Source organism: Camponotus floridanus, unplaced genomic scaffold, assembly GCF_003227725.1.
Source record: "Camponotus floridanus strain SB8 unplaced genomic scaffold, Cflo_v7.5 scaffold209, whole genome shotgun sequence".
Taxonomy (NCBI): Eukaryota; Metazoa; Arthropoda; class Insecta; order Hymenoptera; family Formicidae; genus Camponotus; species Camponotus floridanus.
The window spans coordinates 107,242-134,376 of record NW_020229336.1 but is presented as its reverse complement, the minus strand read 5'-3'; the positions used below and the strand labels follow the sequence as shown (position 1 = coordinate 134,376).

The 27,135-nt window shown below is 33.5% G+C and overlaps 1 protein-coding gene across 2 annotated transcripts in view; it reads right to left on the bottom strand.

Annotated features, from left to right (window-relative positions):
* Window positions 1-26,927, bottom strand: part of LOC105254761 (intraflagellar transport protein 81 homolog) — a 31,872-nt gene extending 4,945 nt beyond the window's left edge. The window contains exons 1-13 of one of the 2 annotated variants that reach the window (XM_025408397.1): window positions 26,568-26,927; window positions 26,349-26,494; window positions 18,219-18,330; window positions 18,002-18,118; window positions 17,836-17,895; window positions 17,031-17,183; window positions 16,611-16,889; window positions 16,118-16,435; window positions 13,799-13,940; window positions 7,607-7,755; window positions 7,461-7,541; window positions 7,213-7,379; window positions 6,024-6,106 (exon numbers count right to left, since the gene is read on the bottom strand). In XM_025408397.1, coding sequence (XP_025264182.1) covers window positions 6,073-6,106; window positions 7,213-7,379; window positions 7,461-7,541; window positions 7,607-7,755; window positions 13,799-13,940; window positions 16,118-16,435; window positions 16,611-16,889; window positions 17,031-17,183; window positions 17,836-17,895; window positions 18,002-18,118; window positions 18,219-18,330; window positions 26,349-26,494; window positions 26,568-26,672 — 1,863 coding nt within the window. In that variant the 5' untranslated portion in view covers window positions 26,673-26,927 and the 3' untranslated portion in view covers window positions 6,024-6,072. Of the gene's footprint in view, window positions 1-6,023; window positions 6,107-7,212; window positions 7,380-7,460; window positions 7,542-7,606; window positions 7,756-13,798; window positions 13,941-16,117; window positions 16,436-16,610; window positions 16,890-17,030; window positions 17,184-17,835; window positions 17,896-18,001; window positions 18,119-18,218; window positions 18,331-26,348; window positions 26,495-26,567 lie in introns of those variants that run through there. The other variant, XM_025408396.1, reaches the window with a different exon arrangement.
* Between the last annotated feature and the right edge of the window lie 208 nt (window positions 26,928-27,135).

The following is a 27,135-nucleotide window of genomic DNA, read 5'->3' as shown; positions in this document are numbered from 1 at the left end:
TATAACCTAACTCAAATCTATTTTGATAAGATGCGGAAAAAGATCAGAACCTAAATAATACCAAAAATATAAAAGACAGAAAAAATATTAAATACAAAGGTTTTAGAGTTTTAAGAGATGACTCTTTTGGACACGTAACGACTGGACACCATACAATTTGACACGCATTCTGCACAATTGGACGCTGCACGCTTGGACACGCAGAACTATATAATAATAGACATCGTTTCGCACTAAAAGACATAAGTCGGTGTAGCTGAACTTTGCCTCGCGTGAGGGTGCTGTCACATGCGGCGTAACTTGCATAAACGTAACTTGCACCGACCAATCACATTGTTTCATTTAAGTATCAGCTTCCGCCTAGTTATTTTACGCTCTTTACGCTATTATCGTTACGAATCGAATTTTTGACGGAAGAAATGTTGATGTATATATATTAATAAGCGTATCGTACAGTGTTGTTCAAGATATAGAATAGTGTAGGTTGAAGAGGCATCAAAAAGTTTTAATAAAATACGAATAACGATCAAATCTTCTTCCACTTTTGCCATTGTTTTCAAATAATTATTAATATTAAGTTAGGATCCATTATTATATACTTTTCTGTGAATTAAAACCTCTGAATTACTTTCTAAATATGTAAATATGTAATATTCAAATTTTAACTTTAAATTTAAATTTTAATTAAATTATTATAACATAATTAGTATTAATACTAGATTAATAGAAAAATTAAGGAAAAACATCGGTACAGTACGCTATCTTCTAGAAATTTTTTAGTTTTTATTGATAGGGCTCTCCAATTTTACTTTTTACTCACTCAAGGGCTGAATTTTTACTTTCTACTACAAGATGTAATCTAAAAAGTTGACGTATAGTTAAGTACAAAAGTATTTCTATATACCAAGTATAGAAAAAGATGTACTTTTTCTTTCTCGTCTTCGTCTACTTTATTAAAATATGAACAGGTTATGAGTCCAGCTTTCATCTAACAAAAAAACATGACCTACACGGATAGTAAAGTTCTTATGGAAAAACTAAAGGGTCCCGAAGACTAGCTAAAATGGAAGTGGCACATGGGTCATGTACTGAGAGCCAACTCACTCCAAGGTATTATGTATGGTATGAAAGAACGTCCAATTATTACTGAGAATACATCAGAACAACGAACAATACTGGAAAATTGAAAAGAAACTGACGCAAAAACTTCAAGTATCATTGGTAGTGCTTTAAATAAGTCCATTGCAGATCTAGTATTATCATGTGAAACATCTAATGAAATTTGATTGAAGTTATGTGTGCGATTCGAGCACAGCTCAACGCAAAGACTCAACATGTTCACAGAGATGTTTTTTCAAGTACGATGTAATGAAAGTGAAGATATAAGCTCTCACGTTGCAAAACTATAGAATCTATTTGTAGATTTAAATAACGAACAGAAAAACACAATGAAAATAAATTGTCGGAACGTACGTTAACAGGACGAATACTATCTACTTTTGAAAAATCGTACGATTATTTTAAGAATTTGTGGGATACAATTCCTGAGGCGAATCAGACAGTAAATTTTCTAGTAGAAAAACTCTGTAGCATATTGAATTGAGAGAATCAAAGTTCATAGAACAACAATATTCTGCGTTTTTCTTTCACAAAACCAAGAATTTCAAGAAATCGAGCGATGGTGGAAAAAGCCCTTAAAAACCTATAAAAAACATAGAACGAGCAAAGCAACGATTTCCTTGTAATAAATTTAAAAAATATGGGCACTGGGCAGCTAAATGCTCTAAAAAGAAAGAGGCAGTTAGAAGAAAAAGAAAATCCAAAGAAAAAAGACAAGGACTCAAATGAGAAAAAGGATACATTTATAGCTTTTGGAGCCTCGGTGGAAACACTTCCTCTAGATAGATGCTGTGATAGCGGTGCATCCGTACACATCACTCACAGTAAACAGTATTTTTATTCGTATATGCAGTTTCCTGTATCGGAGCGAATCTTGCTTCGAAAAAGAAACTCTGAAATGCCAAGCATATGGGCAAAGCACTATTAACGTAGAAGTATTTCACAATGGGACATGGTATGAGGTTGAATTAATTAAAATATACTATGGGGATGCCCGAACGTATTTGTTTTCTGTTAAAACTTGTAAAAAAAGGAATGGTTTCATCACGATTATGGATGATGAACAAATTCTCATCTGTTCAAAAAAACATGGCAGTGTTTGTATCACAGGAAGTCTCTTTGGTGGAATATACAGGGTGGCCGATTTATCTGAAGACATATTGAAATATCTCGAGAACTATGCATCGGATCAAAAAAAGTGGGTAATAAAAGTTGTTTGTCTCGAAGGGGGACATCCAATGATACCAAACTCGATCCCCTACCGCCACCCCCTGGGGGTGGGGATGAGAGAAGATAAAAAACTTAAATAGGAACCCTCATTTTTTATTGCAGATTTGGATTCTCCAGAAAAAAGTACTCCAATATGATCTACGAGTGTATGTAAAATGATTGTACGTATGTTATTGAGATAAATATTTAATAAAACACATTTGATAAAAAACACTAATAGATCCCAGCAATCACAGAATATTACAGCAATATTGCTGCAATATTACAACATTGCAGCAATGCTGCGGCAATATTACAATATTGCAGCAATGTTGCGGCAATATTACAACATTGCAGCAATGTTGCTGCAATATTCTGTGTTTGCTGAGATATTTTTTTTAAAGGCAGTAAAGGTTTTTTTCTTATCTTTCTTAAACATTTCTTTATATTTTCAAGGTTTATTTATTAAATTTAAAACGGTTTGCATTTGTAGCAAAACACGTTTTATATATATGATGCAAATACGTTGCACCGTAACATTACTACAATCTTACATTGTAATATTTCTGAGGGCGGACATTTCAACATTGCTGCAAGTTTGCAGAAACATTTCGCAACTTCTATGCAATATTACAATGTTTCAATTAATGTTAGGTCTATGCAACGTTTTCGCAATCTTTTAGTGCTATATGGGAATGTTAAAAAAAATTTGTTATTAAAATATTTATCACGAATTTGAGTACACACATACACACATACAAGGTGTCCCATTTTAAATAATGCATTAAAATTTCTCGAAAACTGTGGTAGATATAGAAAAATGTTTCAAACAAATGTTGTACGATGTTGGAGGAGAACAATTAAGAAGATAATAAATTTAAAGTTCCGATACTAATGCTAAAAATTGTAATTTTTGAGTTTCATAACTCGGAAAATACTTAATGAAAATGAACTTCATTATAGTATTTTGAAAAGCTCTTGTTATCAACTATGAGATTCTGGTATCAAAAATAAAAATGGTGTTTTATTTTAAAAAATTGATGTGATCTTGACCTGACCTTAACGACGCTAAGGTCAAATCAATGATACCTTCTTATGTCCCCTTCCGAACTATACAACATTTGTTTAAAACATTTTTCCTATCTAGGATAATTTTCGAAAAATCTTGATGCATTATTTAAAATGGGACATCCTGTATAGAGGATGTAACTAAACAAACATACATGGAGTACACTATCAGGTACAAGGCAACAATTTACATCGAAAAATCCTAAGCCACTTTTTTAATCTAAGCTTTCTTTCTTTTTTATATATAGTGATAAAATTAGCTCATCATTGTTTGTCACAGAGCCCACAACACACAAGCTTACAGCTTGCAGCAACATTGTTGCAATGTTACAACATTGTATATTGCAATGTGATGTAGCAAAGATATTGCAAAGACATTATTTTACAATATTATTTCAGCAATGTGATAACAAGATTTTAAAATAGCGAAAATATATAATAATACGTGGTGTGTATTTCTTCGCTTACCACTACGTGATAACACTAAATTTAACTCGTATTCAATTTTTCATTATAAAATAGATATAAAGAACTGGAATACTAATATAAGATTCAAAATATATTTCTTTTCTTTTATCAGTTTAATTTTTGATAAATTGGCATTTTAAAATAATTTGTACTAATCTGAATCTCTCGTTAAAATTCAAAACCCACTCGGAATATAATATTATTAAATGTTGTTCAAAAATATTTCATTAACATTTTAATTGTAATTTTGTATATAATTCGGAAATATTTAACAAATATATCTGGTATCATGTTTTTATATTATTACATTTGCAATATTTCCGAAATCTTTCAGAAAGATAAAAATGTTTACTAAAAAATGTTTTATATTTTAATTTTTCTGTAATATTGCATATTTAGAGTATGTTTTTTCACTTTGCTGCTATGCGGCACTATACCAAACTTAACTAACTCATTAACATTTCAATTACAATATTGTGTTTGAAATATTTCAGAAATATACTTGCATCATGTTTTTTATAATATTGTATTTGCAATATTTCTAAAATCTTTCATAAAAAAGTTGCTAAAAAAAGTTTCACATTTTGTATGTTTCTGTAATATTGTGTATATAGAATGTGTTTCTTTCCTTTGCGGCATTATCAAACTTTATTAATTCGTATTCAATTTTTTCTCATAAAATGTATATAAAGGATTGATATTAAGATAAGATTCAAAATATATTTCTTATATAGTTAGTTTATCAGAAATTAAACTGATAAATGGGAAATAATGATGCAAGTATATACATATATATGTATACATATATCAGTGCAAAAGTTCGTGCCCGATTTGTAAATAAAAATCAAACAGTTGTTATTGTTATAAAACCGCCTTTATTAATCAATAATATATTCGCCACCGTTCTCGACAATCATTTTCCAACGTTTAACCAATGTATGGATACCACGTTTGAAAAAATCACGTGGTTTTGCGTCAAAGAACGCGGTGATGTGATTTTTGATAGCCTCCACAGAATCAAAATTCTTGCCATTTAAATCGTTTTGTAATGACCGAAACAAATGGTAATCGGAGGGTGCGATGTCCGGAGAATATGGTGGATGCAATAAGATTTCCCATTTTAATTGTTTCAATTTGTCCAGAGTCATTTTCGATGTGTGTGGTCTGGCGTTGTCATGGTGGAAAATAACGCCTTTACGATTAACCAAGCTCGGGCGTTTTTCTTTCATTGCTGCGTCTAATTTGGTTAGTTGTTGGCAGTACTTGATTGAATCAATCGTTTGACCAACAGGAAGCAGCTCAAAATATATAACACCTTGGCAATCCCACCAAACAGAGAGCAAGATCTTCTTTGGATGCAACTCAGCTTTGGCAATTGAATCTGCCGGTTTATTTGCTTCCTTCCAAGTACGCTTGCGTTTGACGTTGGTATACAACACCCATTTTTCATCGCCAGTCACCAAACGATCCAAAAAAACCTCTTTTTCCAATCGTCCGAGCAAAGAAACGGCTGTGGAGATGCGGTCCAACTTGTTTTTTTCGGACAACGAATGCGGTATCCAAGTGTCGAGCTTTAAAGTGAGTCCCATCTTCTTTAAACGCCGAAACACGGTTGATCGATCAATGTTTAAGACCTCAGCAATCTCTTCCGTCGAAATGCGTGTGTTGTTTGCTATTAATGCGCGCAGAACATCGTCATCGATGTCGGAAGGACGCCCAGAACGAGGTTCGCCTCCGAGGTCAAAATCACCACGACGAAATTTAGCAAACCACTTCTTCACCGTTCGAAGTGCTGGTGCACGGTTCAAATAAACCTCCTGAATATTTTTTGTCGCAGCGCCAACAATTATTCCTTTCCGAAACTCGTAAAGCATCACATGTCGAAAATGCAACTTTTCCTTGTCCATCTTCAATGATTTTTTCACGACTTAAATTTAACCAAACCAAGCAATTTCTAATGCTCAAATGACACCTATGACTGTTATTTTTCCAATAATATATATTATGCATATGTAAACAACAACAGAGTTGCTAGGCAACTTCAACAGTGCCATATGTACGAATCGGGCACGAACTTTTGCACTGATACAATGATGCATAAAGTTTCGCAATTGATTTGCAATATTACAATATTTTAATAAAATTATTCTGTAGTATGTCTGCAATCTTTCTGTGCTGTATGGGAGTGTCTCGTTATTCTCCGATCTTCTACCCCCTGCTATTTTTCGACTTCTGCTTTTCGCTATAGACAGACACTGATTAACTAACTTTAAGTTATAAAAACAAAAAGAAAGCTCAAATCAAAAAATAACTCAGGACTTTTCGATTTGAATTGTTGTCTTATATCTGATAATATACTCCATGTATATTTGTTTAGTTACATATATATACAGGGTGTCCCATTTTAATCGATGACCCCGAATAACTTTTTTAATTTTGATTGTAGAAAAAAATGTTTCAGACAAAAGTTGTATGGCTTGAAGGGGAACATAAGATGGTGTCTTTAGTTTGACATTGAAGAGTCACCTGAAGGTCACGTGGTCACATCCAACTTTTTAAATGGGACACCCTGTATGCTTTTGCATATTTTTTTAGTTCATCTCGAGAGCTTCCCAAAACACTATAATATTAAGTTAGTTTTCATTAAGTACTTTGCGAGTTATGAGGCTTGAAATAATATCTTAATTTTACATAAACCGTAAAATATCTAGTAAAATATTTATTTTTCGATTATCCTACCTTAATACTTTTATGTACAAAATAATGAGAGGAATCAATTGGTGTAAAGGAAAAATACAGTTGTTTTTAAGAAAAAATATGGAATTGTTAATTGCAAATTACATATTTTTTTTTAAAAACAACTGTGTTTTTCCTTTACACCAATTGATTCCTTTCATTATTTTGTACATAAAAGTATTAAGGTAGGATAATCGAAAAATAAATATTTTACTAGATATTTTATGGTTTATGTAAAATTAAGAAATGATTTCAAGTCTCATAATTCGAAAATTATTCAATGAAGAAATACTTTATTATAATGTTTTGAAAAGCCCTCGAGATAAGCTACAAGAATAAGTAATAAAAAATAGGGGGTTCCGTTAAAAAAATTGAAGGTGGCCTTCATGTGATCTTCGAACAACTTTTCAAGATAAAACCAATGATACCATCTTATGTCCCCCTTCAAGCCATACAACTTTTGTCTGAAACATTTTGTCCTACAATCAAAATTAAAAAAGTTATTCGGGGTCGTCGATTAAAATAGGACACCCTGTATATGTATATTTATGTATGTATATTTGTATATAGATATTTGTATATAAATAAATGTGTGTAAATTGTTTTACTTACGATATAATATTATTCCATTGTTGCGTTTGACTTTCATATTGTATAATGTGCTGCTTTATTTTTTCTTGTTCCTTATTCAAATTTCTTAAAGCTTCTTCTTCTAACATGATAACTTTTTGTAATTCCTGTTTTAATGTTTCTTTTACGTTGTTAAAATCAATATTAGTCTAAAAGAAATAAAAGACAGTAAATTTTATAAATGATAAAAATAACAATATTGTTAATTTATATTGAATATTTTATACTACCTCTGTTTCACTGCGTAATTTTTCTTCGGTAATTTTCATTTTTGCAATATTTTGTTGCAATTTTTTTTTCTCTTGAATATTCTGCAATACAATGACAATGTTATTTCACATACACTGTAGACTTTACACTCTGATATATAAATTACCTTTAATAATTTGTCTTTCAGTTGTTTCGTTTCAGATAATAAATCACTCGTAGTACTTTTCATATTTGTTTCTACTGTGTTATGACTCTTATATGCCTTATGATATCTTTCGTCAGTTTCACGCGCTGTTTGGCGCAGTGTCTTGATGTCTATAAAATATACACTCTAAGTGATATCAAGATATTTGACTAACAAAAATAAAATGAGACACACTGTATATATATATATATATATATATATATATATATATATATATATACAGGGTGGGGAAAAAGTATGGAAGCAAACAATTATTTCCGAAACTATTCATTTTTCGACAAAATGTCTTAGACATAATTTTTATGGTATGAAAAGATGTATTATGTGGCATAGACGGCATGACCTTGAAATGACCCTTACGAGCTGCATACAAATAACGTAAAAAATTTCAAATGGAATTCGTCAGTTTTTGTTACAGATTCTTGTAGCTGATGTCGAAACGTTTACAAAACACTGCATATGAGCCCCATTCCCTTAAAAACACTCCCAGTTACGAAACAATTGTGATACAAACAATTTGTATGCACATTGACATTGCTTACTGATTTCCCATCATGACGTTCAGTTGCGTCCACTAATAACATGTAATTGTACCTGTTGTCATATGATACACTGTCTATGAGTATTCATAGAATTTTTTTGATTTCTTGATCATCGCTACCTTATTTATTATTATCATTTATTTTATCCTTAAAAAAGTAGTGTCAATTGGCATACAAGTTTCGGATATTGTATTTTGAAAATTTGCTATTTTTGTCGTTTTCTATCGATGTACGCCTTAACTGATTCTACGAATTTCGCGTGTCTTTCGTATCGGCAAAAATGATCGAAGCGGGTTATTCTCCATTTGTTGCAGTAATCGCTACTGTTGTACTGATCTCTCATAATGACGTTCATTCGCGTTACACACATTCATGTAATCACACGTACGCTGTCTATTTTCAATTTCGTCGATACGAATTATCACAATTGTTTCGTAACTGGGAGTGTTTTTAAGGGAATAGGGCTCATATGCAGTGTTTTGTAAACGTTTCGACATCAGCTACAAGAATCTGTAACAAAAACTGACGAGTTCCATTTGAAATTTTTTACGTTATTTGTATGCAGCTCGTAAGGGTCATTTCAAGGTCATGCCGTCTATGCCACATAATACATCTTTTCATACCATAAAAATTATGTCTAAGACATTTTGTCGAAAAATGAATAGTTTCGGAAATAATTGTTTGCTTCCATACTTTTTCCCCACCCTGTATATATATATATATATATATATATATATATATATATATATACAGGGTGTCCCATTTTAATCCATCCAATCGAATATCTCGAAAATCAAGCTTGAAAGAGAAAAATGTTTCAGACAAAAGTTGTATGGTTTCTAGGGGGACATAAGATGGTACCATTGGTTTGACCTTGAAGAGTTATTTGAAGGTCACATGAAGGTCACCTTCAATTTCTTAAATGGAACCTACATTTTCTCATTACATATTCTTATAGCTTATCTCGAGAGCTTTCCAAAACACTATAATGAAATATTTTTTTATTGAGTACTTTTCGAGTTATGAGGCTTGAAATCATTTCTTAATTTAACATAAACCGTAATATATCTAGCAAAATATTCATTTTTCGATTATCTTGCTTTAATACCTTTATGTACAAAATAATGAGAGAAATCAATTGGTGTAAAAAAAAACACATAGTTGTTTCAAAGAAAAAATATGTAATTGTTAATTGCAAATTACATATTTTTTCTTAAAAATAACTATGTGTTTTCTTTACACCAATTGATTCCTCTCATTATTTTGTACATAAAAGTATTAAAGCAAGATAATCGAAAAATGAATATTTTACTAGATATATTACGGTTTATGTTAAATTCAGAAATGATTTCAAACCTCATAACTCGAAAAGTACTCAATAAAAAAATATTTTATTATAGTGTTTTGGAAAGCTCTCGAGATAAGCTACAAGAATATGTAATGAGAAAATGTAGGTTCCACTTAAGAAATTGAAGGTGACCTTCATGTGACCTTCAAATAACTCTTCAAGGTCAAACCAATGGTACCATCTTATGTCTCCCTAGAAACCATACAACTTTTGTCTGAAACATTTTTCTCTTTCAAGCTTGATTTTCGAGATATTCGATTGGATGGATTAAAATGGGACACCCTGTATATATATATATATATATATATATATATATATATATATATACCCAGATAGCAAAATCGGATAGAGCACGTTTTGCAATTTATACAGGGTGATTCTAAATAACCTTATGTTTTTGCAAAGACATAATCTTGATCGAATTCTAAGACGATTTTTCCTTTGGCAAAATTTGATGCAAAGCATAGTTTTTGAATTATTAAGAGAAATATTTTACTTATTACGGGTCGGATACAAGAGGCATGCAAGGCGCAACTGACCGTCAGACGCGGGCGCTCACGCGGGGCGTTTTTGGCGATCAGTTGGTCACTATACTGTGCACGGACATACATGCAAATACATACATTCTCTCTCTCCCCCCCCTCTCTTTCATTTGCTTACTCGAAGTTATTATTACTAAAATTATTATTTACTTTTTATTGTTACACATTTTCACTTTAATTATTTTTTTATATTGTACCGTTTTTTTTTTTTACAAGAGAGGGGAAAATGTATTTATGTATACTCACCGTTCGGTCCGGTGAGTTATGTGGGACTCGAGTACAAGTCTAATTATCAACTCAGTACTCCCTACCCACTAAAACCCCCTCTCTTTTTACGAATTTCCTCTGGGACATCTGACTTCTCACTGGCCCAACCTGGGGGGGGCCGGACGATCGTGTCCGCAGGATATATGTGGGCACGGTCGGATCGGTGGCCCTTTACGGGGTTTCGATCTGGGTGGATGCAGCCTCGAGGTCCAGAAGGATCAGGGGCGTGCTACGGGGGGCACACCGCCTCATTGTATTGAAGGCCGCGCGCATACCGCACTGTCGCGTATGCGGCGGCGACAATCTTGGCGGTTTCCCCCCTCCCCCTTGGAGCTCTTGGCGCGTGGCCAGTCGGCCGCATATTGGAGAGTAAAGGAGCTCCGTGGGGAGGGGAACCACTGTGAGGCCCAAGAGGTCCATTGACCGTCAAGCGACGGAATTGGTCCTCGTGGACTGGCAGCGGCAATTAGTCGGGCCGGCCCACGAGGACCAAAGAGTAGTGGGGGCCGTTCTCCCTGTTTTCAGGGAGTGGCTGGGGAGGACCTGGGGGCGCATCACCTTCCAGGTGGCGCAGGTGGTGACCGGGCATGGTTGCTTCGGTTACTGTGCCGCATCGGAGGGAGGCGACCCCCGAATGCCACCACTGCAGGGAAGACCAGGACACGGCGCAGCACACTCTCGAGGCCTGTCCGGCCTGGGAGATACAGCGCCGTTCCCTGGCCGCGGTAGTGGGGGAAGATCTCTCCCTCCGCGTCATGGTGCGGGTCATGGTGCAGGGAGAGGAGCAATGGAGGGTGGTCCTTTTGCAAGGAGGTCATGAGAACCAAGGAGGAGGCGGAGAGGGATCGTCGACGGATGCCGCCCCCGGAAGCGCAGGATGTCGCGGCCCGGAGGATGCGGCGAGGGAGAAGAAGGCGACCCGTGCCCCAGGCCCCAGCACGGGACTGATTGAGCGGGGAAGGGCGCTGTTGGGGGCCCACTCCCTCCCTCACTGCAGGCTAGGTGGACAGGTGGGTGCTAGAGGGAGGTTCCGGGGCTGGCAGGGCCTGATGGTCTACCTGGTGGCCCCCCTCCTTCCCCCCCACCCGGCATAGGAAGAGGCCTCGTTCAAGGGCCGCGGCGAGGGGACCCCGGTGTGGAGCGGGGAAATCTCCCACCGGGACAGAACCCCATTAGACGGAGCCGGGAGGCGGACGGGTGTCCTCCCTCCCGGCTACAACGAGGGATTGCGGTGGGGGAGTCGCGGAAGAATGCCTGTGGCGTGCCCGTGGCTCCCCCGTGACATCGCGGTGGAGGACACCCGCAGGGGTTTTAGCCGGTAGGAGTCCGGCATAACCCTCTCTCCCTCCCCGGGGAGAAAGGGGGTATCCATGAGGATTTCCCCTGCGTATCAAAAAATAAAAAACAATGTATGTCCGTACACAGTATAGCGACCAGCTGATCGCCGAAGACGCTTCGCGTCTGACGGTCAGTTGCGCCGCCCTTGCATGCCTCTTGTATCCGATCCGTAATAAGTAAAATATTTCTCTTAATAATTCAAAAACTATGCTTTGCATGAAATTTTTTTGTCAAAGGAAAAATCGTCTTAGAATTCGATCAAGATTATGTCTTTGCAAAACCATAAGGTTAGTTAGAATCACCCTGTATATCCCAGACAACACGGGATATCCTATAAACATTCATTTTATGTCCAGTTTACGTCCGCACGTCCATGGACATGAAATGAACGTCCATCGTACATCTGATTTGAGACATCCGTTAACGGCCAATATTTGAACGTCTATACGATGTCCGGTCTTAGAGGTTAGGCTAGGTCAAAGTTTCGCGCGAACACGCAAGGATGTATTAATTCATTCGTTTACCGCTACGCGACGTGCGATGCGCTATCTTTCTCGTATTTAAGTTTGAGTATGAGAATTATATAAAGTTTGCAAACGGTAACAAATAAGATTAAAAAATATACTGTTCAATTTAATTTCTGATCTAAATGCACGAATATCAGATTATTAAATTAATTTTATAAGTCGGACAAGTAAATGTCTGGCAAACAAAAATAATCCGTTCATTATCTATTTTAAAATGTAAAGTGCAATATGTAAGTATAAATTATAAATAAAATTTTTATATGAAATTTTTATGTAAAATTTTATATAAAATAGATAAATTATATTATTATTTAGGGATTAAAGCATGTCCATCAATTTCATAAACAGATATACCATGGACGTCCATTGAATGTCCGAAGAACATAAATCGGATCATCTGGATATTCTCAATATCCTTAATGGTCGTCTTATGGATGTCCTTCAGATATTTGTGTGCTGCCTGGATAGTGAAACGCTTTAGTGCTAATTAAATCTAATTAAATCTATAATTAAAATTTAATTGCAAGTAAGTTTTGATACCTATTATACTAATTTATTTAATTAATATTTGATAATAATTATTGTAATAATTGATTCAATACATGTATATTGAAATAAAAATATTATTTCCGAAACATCAATTCTCAAAAAAAGAGTTTTTATTGTCGTCTTTAAGAAATCAGAAAAAAGAAGTCTTACTTATTTCTTAAAGTGGTGCATTAGACTACTTTCTAAAGTCATTAAGTCTTCTTTCAGAAGATATATTCGGATGTCTAAATCTTACGTGAGAACTCTTTAAGAGTACTTTTAGAAGTCATATTGCTGTGTGGGTTATATTAGAGTAATTGAGGAAATAAAAGAAGATCTTTTAGTTAAGCCATAAATTAAATTAGTTTACTGTAGGACCGTGCACCTATCTCCTCTCTATCACTATTAGATACATAACAGAACTTTTTTGCGAAATTAACATATTCGTTCTTTGCAAATTTTAAGTAGAGGACTTTAAAACTCATCACATAGAAGTATGTAATTTAAGTTTTATCCATGTTCTCTCAATCATCCGTTTATAGAATACAAATGATCGCCTAATAATAATAGTTATTAGTAAATTATTAACTAAATCTTGGCTTTACATACAGAAAAGATTAGACAAAATGAAGATAAGATTTTATAATTAAATCTCTGAATAAATATTTATTTGATACATAGTAATGGGCCAGTGCTGTAGCACTGCTGTCTACTAATACACTAGCTCGATCGATCACTAGATTCTATAAACAGGTGGTTAGGAAAGTTTGAATCAGACTCGAATTGCCAATACCTTCATAATGACTTCTGCGTTATTTCACTTATTATTCGCGAAGAACTGCTAATACTTTTCACAAAAAAGTTCTAAAAATCATTAACTTTAAATACTCTACATGCTAAATTATAACTTCTAGAGAGTTGTGTCGTGAGAGTTGTGAGAGTTGATCGAAACTTTTATTAAGCGTGAACTATGAAATTCTAAAGCTTGTATGAAATTCACTAAGAAACAATTTTTTAGATAAGATGTGTGTGAGATACTTGGCATAAGATTTTGTTATAACCTCTTATGATTGGAGCAAGATTGGTACGCAGAGCCAATATTGAATGAGACAACTGATTATTTGTTGCTAATGCGTTCTCTAATGTATAATTTTCTGGAATCACTACTTTAGATACAACATCTGTTGGGTAAAAATGCGTAATCTGAAAAAAAAACACATAATATAAAATACATATGTGTGTGTGTGTGTGTGTATACAGGGTGCCCGTTCTATCATCCGCCAAAAAACTATGAATAGATCTCGTGAAACCAATTTAAAAAGCCATGAACCATTTTGAAAACCGTAAAATTTCGAGATATTAATTAAAGAAGATCGGTAAATACGTGCGAGTATAAGCGCGCAGCAAAAAAAACCGTTCCATTGCCCCTACATAGAAGCATCAACGTTGCTGCAATGTTACAATATTGCTCACTGCAGTGTAATGTTGCAGAAATAATGCAGAGACATTATTTTGTAATATTACTTTGGCAAATGTTGCAGCAACGTTTTAACATATCGAAAATGTATAACATGCGTTTCTTTACTTGCCGCTACGCGGCAACACTCAATTTAACTAACTCGTATTCGAATTCATCTAAGATGGATATAAGGTCTACAAAGGATTAATGTAGCAATTATATTTCTTGTCTTGTGTCAGTTTAATTTCTGATAAACTGATGACTTGATTTACTTAATATTCTGAATCCTAATGAGGGATCCAGATTATTAAACAAATAATTTGTTTAATAATCTGGATCCTTCATTCGGTTTCAGAATATTAAACAGATTTTTCTTAATTGAATGAGTAAATAGGAAATAATTCATTTATTGCACGTATTAAAATATTCTAGTGTCGAATGTATATAAAATAATTGTATGTATATTATTAAGATAAATATTTAAGAAACATCTAATAAAAAACACTAATAGATGTTTTCTTAAAAGCATTTCTTCCTATTATCTTTCTTAAACATTTTTTTATATTTTCAAAGTTTATTTATTAAATTTAAAACGGTGTCTGCATTTGTAGCAAACGCATTTTAATATTTACAAATATGTTGCACCGTAACATTGCTACAATCTTACATTGTAATATTCCTAAAAGCGGACATTTTAACGTTGCTGCAATCCTACAACAATGCAGCATTTTGCAGTGAATTTGCAACGTTGAAATATTGCGGTGAAAGATTGCTACAATGTGTATGCAATCTTTATGTGCATGTGTAATCTAATATTAGGCGCGCATCGAAGTAATGGACGAGGCTTACTCATCAACGCAACGTTGAAGCTCCACGCACCGCTATCATGTTTTGGAGAGCGCCTCACCCGTCACTTCGCCGCGAATATATAATTTTTTAGTTCGGTTTAACGAGATTTACTTATGGTTTTTTTTGGCGGATGATAGGACAGACATCCTGTATACAGAGTGTCCCAAAAGTCCCGGACCGGTCGAATATTTCATAAACTATGCACTTTAGAAAGAAATGTTTCAGACAAAACTTGTATGGCTTGAAGGGGGCCATCAGATAGTGGCAATGATTTAATCTTGGAGAGTCATTTGAAGGTGACGTAAAGGTCACCTTCAATTTCTTAAATGGAACCCTATTTTTTATTACATATTCGTGTAGCTTATCTCGAGAGCTTTCCAAAACACTATAATAAAGTATTTCTTCATGAGTACTTTTCGAGTTATGAGGCTTGAAATCATTTCTTAATTTTGCATAAACCATAAAATATCTAATAAAATATTCATTTTTCGATTATCTTACCTTAATACTTTTATGTACAAAATAATGAGAGCAATCAATTGGTGTAAAGAAAACACATAGTTGTTTTTAAAAAAAAAATGTAATTGTTAATTGCAAATTACATATTTTTTTTCTTAAAAACAATTATGTTTTTTCTTTACACTAATTGATTCCTCTCATTATTTTGTACATAAAAGTATTAAGGTAAGATAATCGAAAAATGAATATTTTATTAGATATTTTATGGTTTATGCAAAATTAAGAAATTATTTCAAGCCTCATAACTCGAAAAGTACTCAATGAAGAAATACTTTATTTAGTGTTTTGGAAAGCTCTCGAGATAAGCTACACGAATATGTAATAAAAAATAGGGAGTTCCATTTAAGAAATTGAAGGTGACTTTTACGTCACCTTCAAATGACTTTCCAAGGTCAAATCATTGCCACTATCTGATGGCTCCCTTTAAGCCATACAACTTTTGTCTGAAACATTTCTTTCTAAAGTGCATAGTTTATGAAATATTCGACCGGTCCGGGATTTTTGGGACACTCTGTATATCCATTTTTAGGAGCAGAGCATATTCCAATATCACCTTTACGTCTAAAATAGCCGCTGTTCGATGAAGTACACCATTTTCTGCTTGTAGGCCAGCTATCTCTGTTTTGCATCGTTTATATACTGTACTCTTAGTTTTTAGACGATTGATATATTTTTTTAATTCCTCCGCTCTAGGTACCGATGTTTGCAATAAACTTTTCGAATAATCTTGTTTCTCTTTTAATCGTAATTGTAATTCTTCTAAAGAACTTTCGATCTTCTCTAAACGCTCGAGAGCATTTCGTTTCATATTTCCAACAGCGGCAGCTTGTTGTCGGAACGGTTCCATTTTATCAATATCATTTTTAGATATCTGAAAAATAAATATTTGCAAATAAAAAAACTTTTGTTAAAATAATATATTATTGAATATAAATCATTATACATAAATTATTAAATAATATATAATATATTATTGAATATAAATCATTGTACATTAGATATACACATTTTTGTATATCGAGTATATTTTTTTATTCTATACGCACTTTCGATTCTATTAAATCTTGTATATTCTTTAATATTATATCCAAATCGTTTCTCATGACCATGATTTTATCTGGACCTAAATAAGAATATTCCTTCACTATTGACAAAGCTTTTATCCAATTTTTTTTTGCGTTTAATTCAGATGGAAGTTTTTCTTTTATGATTGCAGATTGCACCGTTACTTCTTCTGTCAAATGTTGAATTAATATTTGCGGTGTGAGTCCAGTACTATCACGTTTCAAAGCGTGTAACTCGCGTTCAACTCGTTGAAGAGAATTCTAAATGATAATAAAAACACATAATTATTATAAAAAAGAAGTATTTTATAAAGAAAGCTGAAATATATATAATAGGTATATATAATGGTGAGTTATATAATATTCATAAAGTCTAAAATAATGGTTTACAAAAAAATATACTTGTAAATTAAACATAGTATCCTTTTCTTGCTCTTTCTCCAATATTAAATCACGTTCTTTATCTCTTTCTATTCGTAATAATCTGCAGGCGTCCAATAAATGCAATGCAAGTTCAGCTTTTGATTTGATTTTACCAATACGCACAATCACTGCCTATATTGTAACAAAATAGTAATTTGAATATTAATATACTAAATTTTCATATTCAGTCAGAAATGTAATGTTAATTCAATGTTGGCTTCAAAGCCAACTAATTTCATACAAAATACTAGTTTCATATAAACTATAAGTTCATATAAAAAACTAGTTTCATATAAAAAACTAGTTTCATATAAAATATAAGTGATATATATTTTTTATATGACTATTCTTTAAATGTTTTTTATTTAATAAAATTAATGAAATTCTATCTTTAATTTTCTCCATGAATTATAAATAAGACTATCTAAAGTGACTTTTAATTTATAAGCATTTGGATATAACTAATTAATTGATTTAAGAAGAAACATATATAATATATCCAAAAATGGGTAATTGAAAATTCATCAATAATTTATATCATTCTAATATTGATTCAATATTGATTCAATATTTATATCATTCTAATATTGATTCAATCAAAATTTCAATTTTACTTCAACATTTGGTTTTCGATATTAATTTGGCATCATATATATCAACTATATATTTCCGACTGTAAATTTGTTTCAAATGAACCGGATTTTCATGCTACAAAATATATTTTTGAATAAATATGAATAATACATTTTTTCAATAATAATTTTTTTCAATATTAATCACATACTTCTTTTTCTTTTTCCATTGCTTGTAGATCTGTTGCCAATTCGACGGCAGTTTCAACATTCTGCATAAATAAAAGTGTTATTATTTATGTAATAAAAATAAAAAGAATTTAATGATTACATATACATATTTTAATGATTACATATACATATCTAATGATTACACACCTTCTTTCCTATTTCTCTTTCTTTATGAATTGTCTTAAATTTATCGACTAAGGATAAATACTGTTCGTATAAAGAGGAAATTTCCGAGTCTGCTAAATACTCTGGTGAAATTTCTATCTAACAAAGAAAAATATTTTTTTTCTATTATTCTATTATATGGTGGCAATTTATCATTTTAAATATCACGCGCATTCGACAAACAATTTCAATACATTACCTTGACGAGAAATCGTGATAGATACGCTCTTTTCTGAACTATATCAATATGCGTCAAGAGCCATGTCAATATAGGATGGATAATTTCGATTTCACCTCGGACTAAACCTTGTCTAAACAAATTAACTTTTTTTTGTACATTTTTTACATAGATGCATAGTATAGGTATTTTAACTATAAAAAAGATTATTTTAATAGATTCATATTTATTCAGATCCGAAAAAAATGATAAAATAAAAAATATATAATTTATACCACACATCCGATAGTATATCACTTCTCGTATACAGGGAGAGTGGATTAAATCGAGTAACAAAATCCTGTTTTGTGCTTTTTTCGTAATGAGAAATTAATTGTAAAAGTCGATCAATCTGTGCGAGTATAATATACATAATTAAGCACTTGATTCCCAGTTCTACATCGCTTGTCTAGTAAATTATGTAAGTAATAGTCTAGTTCTTTTCACTGCACTTCTATATTCGCACGGATTTTTAAAATTAATTGCTCACCATTATTACGAAAATCGTGCAAAGATAGATATTTTCTATTTTATTTAATCCACTCTTCTTGCACGAAAAGTGCTATGATTATTATCAAATATCCTGTATATGAAACGTATCTATACATTTTTCTCTTATATGTATATAACTTATATATACATAAAAAAATAACAAAAATTAAAAAGTAATTCGAAGAATAATTTGTGTATTTTTTTTAGAGAAAGTGAAATTGGGAAAAATAAAAAAAAATTGCGTTTTATGTGCATTATATCACAGGATGTGCACTCTAGGCGTGCCAGCAGCAAGTGTCGCACCTTATACAGCACAGAAGCTTGCATCAATATTATTGCAATGTTACAACATTGTACATTACAATATAATGCTGCAAAAATATTACAGAGATATTATTTTATAATATTACTTTGGCAATGTTGCAGCAACATTTTAACATAGCGAAAATGTATAACATGTGTTTCTTTACTTGCCGCTATGTGACGACACAAAATTTAACTAACTCGTATTCGAATTTTCATCTAAAGTGGATATAAGGCCTACAAAGGTAATGTAGTAATTATATTTCTTGTCTTGTGTCAGTTAAATTTCTGATAAACAGACTTGATTTATTTAATATTTTGAATCCTAATAAGAGATCTAGATTATTATTGTTATTAAACAAATAATTTGTTTAATAATCTGGATCTCTTGTTGGGATTCAAAATATTAAACAGATTTTTCTTCATTGAATGGGTAAATAGGAAATAATTCATTTATTGCACGTATTAAAATATTCTGGTGTCGAGTGTATGTAAAATAATTGTGTGTATATTATTGAGATAAATATTTAATAAGAAACATTTAATAAAAAAAACACTTTAATAAAAAAACACAAGTGTAAGCGCCAGCGTTATATATATATGTATATTATTATTTTATGTATTATAACTTTGATATTTAGAAAGATTGCGACACCGTGTATATAAACACGGAGTATACTAAAGAGGATGATGTAGCATCACTTTTCAACACGAGCTATATAAAAATTCGAAATAAGTCGGTATAGGAGGCAGTTAGCGAAGGACCGTCTAACGAGGTGAATGTGTGAGATACGAGTTAAAGGATCGTCTAACGTACTGAAATTCTTTTATATTATTGTATTTGAGTGAAAGACTGAGATCGCGTATAAGTTGCCGAACTAGAGATAATTCAATGTATCGTTCTTTTATTAAAATATAATTTAATCGGTTGCATTGTGCTTTAACATAATTTCTGCCATCCATTGACGTATATAGTCAGAGCATCATTCTATATTCCTACAGTCCCGCAAAATTTCAGAAGTGGGATTATTCACCGCGAAGTCTACTGTGGAGTGCACCGTGTGATTTTCTGTCGGATTATAAAATAAGGAGGAAGAGACATCAAAAGAAACGGAGGCAGGAGAAGAGTATTCTGGGACTAGTTGTTAATTATTATAAGTGGAAAATTGCTCTAAATTTCCCGAATATCATCGTAGCTGGTTTCTCTTCGACATTCGAGAATATTCGAGATCGCCACGTGTCAATTTCGGAACCGGAGTTACGTCACAGAGAATTCTATCGTGGGGTACATGACTCAGCAATAGCCGTTGCCAAAATTTTGAAGCGCTATTTGAATTGTCGAAAAAACGGATCGATAACCGACCTTCGATATTGTTTTCTTGTTGATTTCAAGAGCGAAGACGATAGAAAACCAGGGATTCGTTGGTAGATGTCTGTGATCTGTTGTCGGATTTGTTTTGATATCTTTGACCGAATCTTTTAACGAATCAATATGAATAGGGAGACGTTAGAGTCGTTATCGATAAAGGAATTACGAGCACATGCATCACGTTTAAAGTTGGATTCTAAAGGAACACGGGGAGATATTCTTGACAATATTCTTAATCTATTATGAGCGTGAAGGATGGCCTAATCCTATCCAGGGGCATTCCTCGACGGAAAGTACACAGGAACCTGGAAGTGATCCGTCCTCTAACAGTGAGATTCCTTTGGAAGGACGTGAACTAACTGCAGGCCATTTACAGCATGGATCTCAATCCGCATACTCTGTTGCTGGAGCAGGAATGACTAGGCACCTCGCGGGTACAACGCCTAATATTCAACAAATAATTGACGCCGTGGTGCAGGCATTGCAACAGGCGCCGGCATCTTCAGTGGCAAACGTACCATCCCCACATATGCAGGATGCGCATGTAGCTGACGGAAATGGCAACCATTCCGCTAATATTTGGCAGCATGTAAAATATGCTGAAAAACTAATTCCTACTTTTTCAGAAAAAGAAGAAGAAAACGTCGGAAAATGGCTCGAGAGAATTGCGGGTATTGCGAGAATGTATCATTTTACTCCTGATGTCTTACTTCTTGCTGCCGTGCGTCGATTGAACGACCGTGCCTTAAATTGGTATAATCGCCAGCCGCTTGATGCAGTATCTACCTAGGAGGAATTCCGATTGTAGCTGAAACGATATTTTCAAAGAAAAGAATCCTACTCCGCAATCATGGCGCGAATCAACGCTCGCTTTTGGAAGTCGCATACCGAAAAATTTATTGACTACGCCGAAGCAAAGTTAAATCTAATGCAGTCGCTATCTCTTTCAGAGCAGGAAAAAATTGAACTTTTGGCGGACGGTGTGAGGGACTTCAACCTTCGAAGGCAGGTATTACATACTTGGCTCACAAACGTTCCTGATTTTATTGAGCATGTACGCAGAATCACGGAGGATAATGTGGTCATACGGAGAGAAGAGTCAACTAAATATCCAGTGAGAAAAACTCCAAACGAAAGTAGTATGGCTGCCGAGAAGACGTGCTTTACATAAAAAACCTGATCATTTATCTAAAAACTGCCGAATCGCCAAGATGACGAGTTTCAAGTATGGTCAAACAGGACATCTTAGCTCCAATTGTCCTAAGAAAGAAGTCAACTCTGCGACGACCCTGAATCATCTGGACGAGCAGATAATACTCCCTTCTTCATCAACGATTGTGGCTGCCTATCAACCTACGGAGGATGTACATCAATTAGGCGCTAATAGCGATGCGAAATTATGTGTTTCAATACGTAGAGTAAATAACGATAAAATATCAATTCGTGCTTTAATAGATACAGGTAGTCCAGTTAATCTAATTAAGAAATCGGTTTATGAAAAATTGTATCATAATGGAGAGCTATTAAGAGTCAAGAGAGAAAATAGTTATAAAGGAATAAATGAGTCTCCTATAACAATGTATGGTAAAATTCACGATCAGATTATCTTAGAAAATATAAAAGATTCTTGGTTTGATATTACGTTTTTAGTTGTCGATGACAAAACCATGCGTTACGACGTTATTATTGGTCGCGAATTTATTAATGATTCAAATTTGAAGTTAACGTATTATAAAAATAATTTTGCGTTTGAACTTGTTGATAACTTTGAATGTTTAGCACAGGATATTCTTACCATAAATGTTATCGAAAATAAAGAACCATATGACGCGATTAGTGATAATCTAGATAATGATTTAAGTTTACAAGATAGACGCGATTTATTAAATACATTTGTCGAAGTAGATAATATGGATATTCCGAAAGTAAATGATAATAACGTTATTATTATAACGTATGATTATAACGTTCAAGTACATTTGAAAGATAATTATTTGTTTAGATACGCGCTGCGACGAATGTCTATTGCAGAAAAAGACGATCTTAAAAAAATTACAGACGACTTGTTAAACCGAAACATTATAAAGCCTAGTATCTCACCCTATTGTTCTCGAGTAATTTTAGTGTCGCGAAGAAACGGTAAGAAAAGAATGTGTATTGATTTGAGACCACTCAATCAAAGAATATTTGCACAAAAATATCCTTTCCCAATAATAGAAGATCAATTAGATAAATTAGGAAACAAACAGATATTTACGAAACTAGACTTGAAGGACGGTTTTCATCAAATTGCGATATCCATCCAGAACATAGTAAATATTTTGCGTTCGCTACTCCATCTGGACAGTACGAATTTGTTAAAATGCCATTTGGATATTCAGAGGCACCTACCGAGTTTCAGAAAAGAGTTTTGCAAATATTCGAGCCACTTATACGTTCTAATAAAATTTTAATATAGATGATATACTAATACCTACATGTACTGTTGCTGAGAATTTAGAAATTTTAAAAGAAGTACTGATTTATTTAAAAAGAAATACAGATTGGAATTAAATCTAGAAAAATGTACGTTTTTGAAAAAAGAAATCGAGTACTTAGGATATTTAATTACAGGGAAAGGTATCACTATGTGTACACGACATATTCAAGCAATCGTTAATTTTCCGCAACCGAATAATGTAAAAGAATTACAAAGCTTTTTAGGTTTGACTAATTACTTTAGAAAATTTATAAGAGATTATGCTTTGAAAGTTAGGCCGTTACAAGCGCTAATTAAGAAAAATGCGAAATTCACATTCAGCGAAGAATGCGTACAAGCCTTCAAGCAATTGAAAGTAGAATTAACCACCTCACCGGTACTACGAATATATAATCCATTAGCAGAAACTGAACTGCACACTGATGCAAGCAGTCACCCTAACAGCACACATGTCCGAAAGATATCCAAAGGATATCCATAGGATATCCATAGGAGATCGGGATATTCTATGGATGTCCTTTGGACATCTTTTGGACATGTGTGCTGTTAGGGCATGGTTTTAGTGCAATTTTATTACAAAAGCAGCCAGATAATGTTATGGCACCCATTGCGTATTTTAGCCGAGCGACTACCGATATCGAAAAAAAACTATCATAGCTATGAATTAGAAACTTTAGCAATTGTTAGAGCTGTCGAACGTTTCCACATTTATCTACAGGGTATTAGCTTCCGTATCATAACCGACTTTAATTCTTTAGTATTGGCGATGAAAAAGATCAATATTAATCCGAGAATAGCACGCTGGAGTCTAACTCTTCAGAATTATAAATTTGAATTAATTCATAGAGTATCAGGAAAAATGGCACATGTAGATTGTCTTAGTCGTAACTTTATGAGCATAAATTTAATTTCCGTAGAAGATGAATTAATGTATAAACAACTGGCTGATCCAAAACTTAAAGAATTGGCTGAAGACTTGGAATCCAAAGATCATAAATATTTTGTACTAATAGAAGGTCTTGTTTTTCGTAAATATGCGGATAAGAATTTGTTTGTCGTTCCCGAAAATATGATCTACAGCATAATACGAATTTATCATGACGAAATGGGACATGTCGGTATAGACAAAACTATACATGGTATTTTAAGTCACTATTGGTTTCCCTGTCTCAAATTACGTGTGAAAGAATATATCGAAAATTGCGTTAAATGTTTGAGTTTTTCATTGGTTGGAGGAAAACCGGAAGGCGAATTGGAAATATTTGAAAAAATAGCTCTGCCGCTTCATACAATACATCTTGACCATTTTGGGCCGCTAGAAGCTACAGCAAACGGTTATAAATATATTTTAGTTGTCGTAGATGCCTTCACAAAATTTACCTAGCTTTTTCCAACTAAATCTACTACTACAGATGAAGTTACTAAGAGTTTAAACATTGTTTTCGATTATTTGGTTTGCCTGAACGAATTATTAGCGACCGCGGTACTGCGTTTACTTCTAAAAATTTTGCTTACTTTGTAAACGAGAGAAAGATAAAACATGTTATGACTGCTGTTGCTTCTCCGTGGGCTAATGGACAAGTCGAAAGAGTGAATCGATTTCTAAAATCTACATTGTCAAAACTAACCGAAAATACTAAAGATTGGAAAAATGTATTAGGTAACGTACAATTTGTTGTAAATAACACCCTGCACAAATCGATTAACACTACTCCGAGTAAAATACTATTAGGCTATGATCAGCGTCAAAGATCGGATAACGAGCTTAGAGATTTAATTAATCAGCTAATACAATTAGATGTCGATATAGAAAAAGAAAGATTGGAATTACGTAATGCAGCGCAAGTAGTAAATAGAGCTGTCCAAGAATATAACAAAATCCGTTACGATAGAACACATAAAAAGCCCACACGTTATAAGGAAGGAGATTTCGTACTTGTCAAAATTTTGCAGTATAAACCGGACGTTAATCAAAAATTGCTACCGAAATACAAGGGTCCGTATCAAATTAAGACTGTACTTAAAAAAAATCGATTCGTAGTAACCAACATACCAGGCTATAATCTTACGCAAAAACCAATGAATACCATTCTTTCCTCAGACAAGATCAAACCATGGATAAAAGTTTAGTTTAGACGGACATAGTTCGAGGACGAACTAAATGTCAGAATGGCCGAATCTGTAAGCGCCAGCGTTATATATATATATGTATATTATTATTTTATGTATTATAACTTTGATATTTAGAAAGATTGCGACACCGTGTATATAAACACGAAGTATATTAAAGAGGGTGATGTAGCACCACTTTTCAACACGAGCTATATAAAAATTCGAAATAAGCCGGTATAGGAGGCAGTTAGCGAAGGACCGTCTAATGAGGTGAACGGTATGAAATACGAGTTAAAGGATCGTCTAAAACGTACTGAAATTCTTTTATATTATTGTATTTGAGTGAAAGACTGAGATCGCGTATAAGTTGCCGAACTAGAGACAATTCAATGTATCGTTCTTTTATTAAAATATAATTTAATCGGTTGCATTGTGCATTGTTTAACATAATTTCTGCCATCCATTGACGTATATAGTCGGAGCATCATTCTATATTCCTACACAAGTAATGTTTTTTTTTTATAGGCGGTAAATGTTTCTTTCCTATCTCTCTTAAACATTTTTTTTTATATTTTCAGTTTATTTATTAAATTTAAAACGGTCTGCATTTATAGCAAAACACGTTTTAATATTACAAATACGTTGCAAATATATTACTACAATCTTACATTGTAATATTTCTGGGGAAGATCCCAGTTGCGCACAGAGTGAAACGGATACAATCAATCATATCGACCGATGCCTAGAGGCCTAGCACGGTTGACAAATAGAGAGTCCGAGAGAGTCCTGTGTTCGATTTATTCTGTGCGCAACTGGGCCTCACTCTATTTCTGAGGACAGACATTTCAACGTTGCTGCAAACAATAATGTTGCAGAAATATTTCGCAATTTCTATGCAATATTACTATGTTTCAACGTTAGGTCTATGCAACGTTTTTGCAATCTTTCTGTGCTGTATGGCACAATAACAAAAAAAAAAAACGAGAAGTGAGGTACACACAACCAAACTTTCCTTTGCCATGTGACATTCGTTACTAGCACATTTAGGCTGCGTTCGCTTTGCACGCTCACACACTATGAGCATCATTCTGTTTTTATTGCACATCAAATAACAAACAAAGATAGATCGATGCTTTCAGTGCTGAAAGCATCAAAACGAACGCAACCTATATAATTACGCATCTCATAGTTTAATCGCGTGAAACGCTCGTTCATTCGCCAATCATTTTTTAATATTTCAATAATTATTGTGAAAATTTTAAAATAATATACTTTTCACAATATATTGCACTCTACTTCCTAACAAGTGTTGTTAAGAATGCTTTAGAACATTCTATATAAATTATATGTGTTATACCTAAATGTTGTAGGATCCACATTAGGTTGATAATTAAGTATTCGGAGAACTGTCAAAATATATATAGAATGTTCTTCTGCAGAGTCCAATCTAACATCATCTAAACCATCTTGTTGTTGTATTTTCATAAGAACATTGTATAATATCTACAAAAAATATATTTTACTAAAGTTTTACTAGAACTTTACCAAAATAATACACTAAACAGCAATTAGATACCTGCAATAAATCTTCAGCAGTTAAGGCATTAAACCCAATTACATTATAATTCCGTCCTAACAATTTATTTATTTCTGTCACTATAAATTTTACATTTTCACTCATGATGCAGTTAGTTGCGGATTTCTATCGCGAAAAAGAAAATATTTCAAAGTAATGCAACTTATATCTGATACAATGCAACATTAAAATATATAAATGGCTGAATGCAACCTGGCATGTAGCATGGCCTGTGTTATGCTTTCGGTTGCCCTGACAACGACCAGAAAGTAAAATGTTAACAGTCTGCCAGCAGCATGCGAGCAGATTCAAACAGAATATTGCGGCAGATTGGCATCAACTGCGTCCGTATTAAGGTGCAATTTCATTGACGCTAAAAAGTAGCGTCAACCATTGGTAAAACAATGAAGCAACTACTTACTTCTTTGTTCAATCAATGGTTGACGCTAAAAAGTAGCGTCAACCATTGGTTGAACAAAAAAGTAAGTAGTTGCTTAATTGTTCAACCAATGGTTGACGCTATTTTTTAGCGTCAATGAGGCCGCACCTTTAAAGCTTGGGTTTGGCT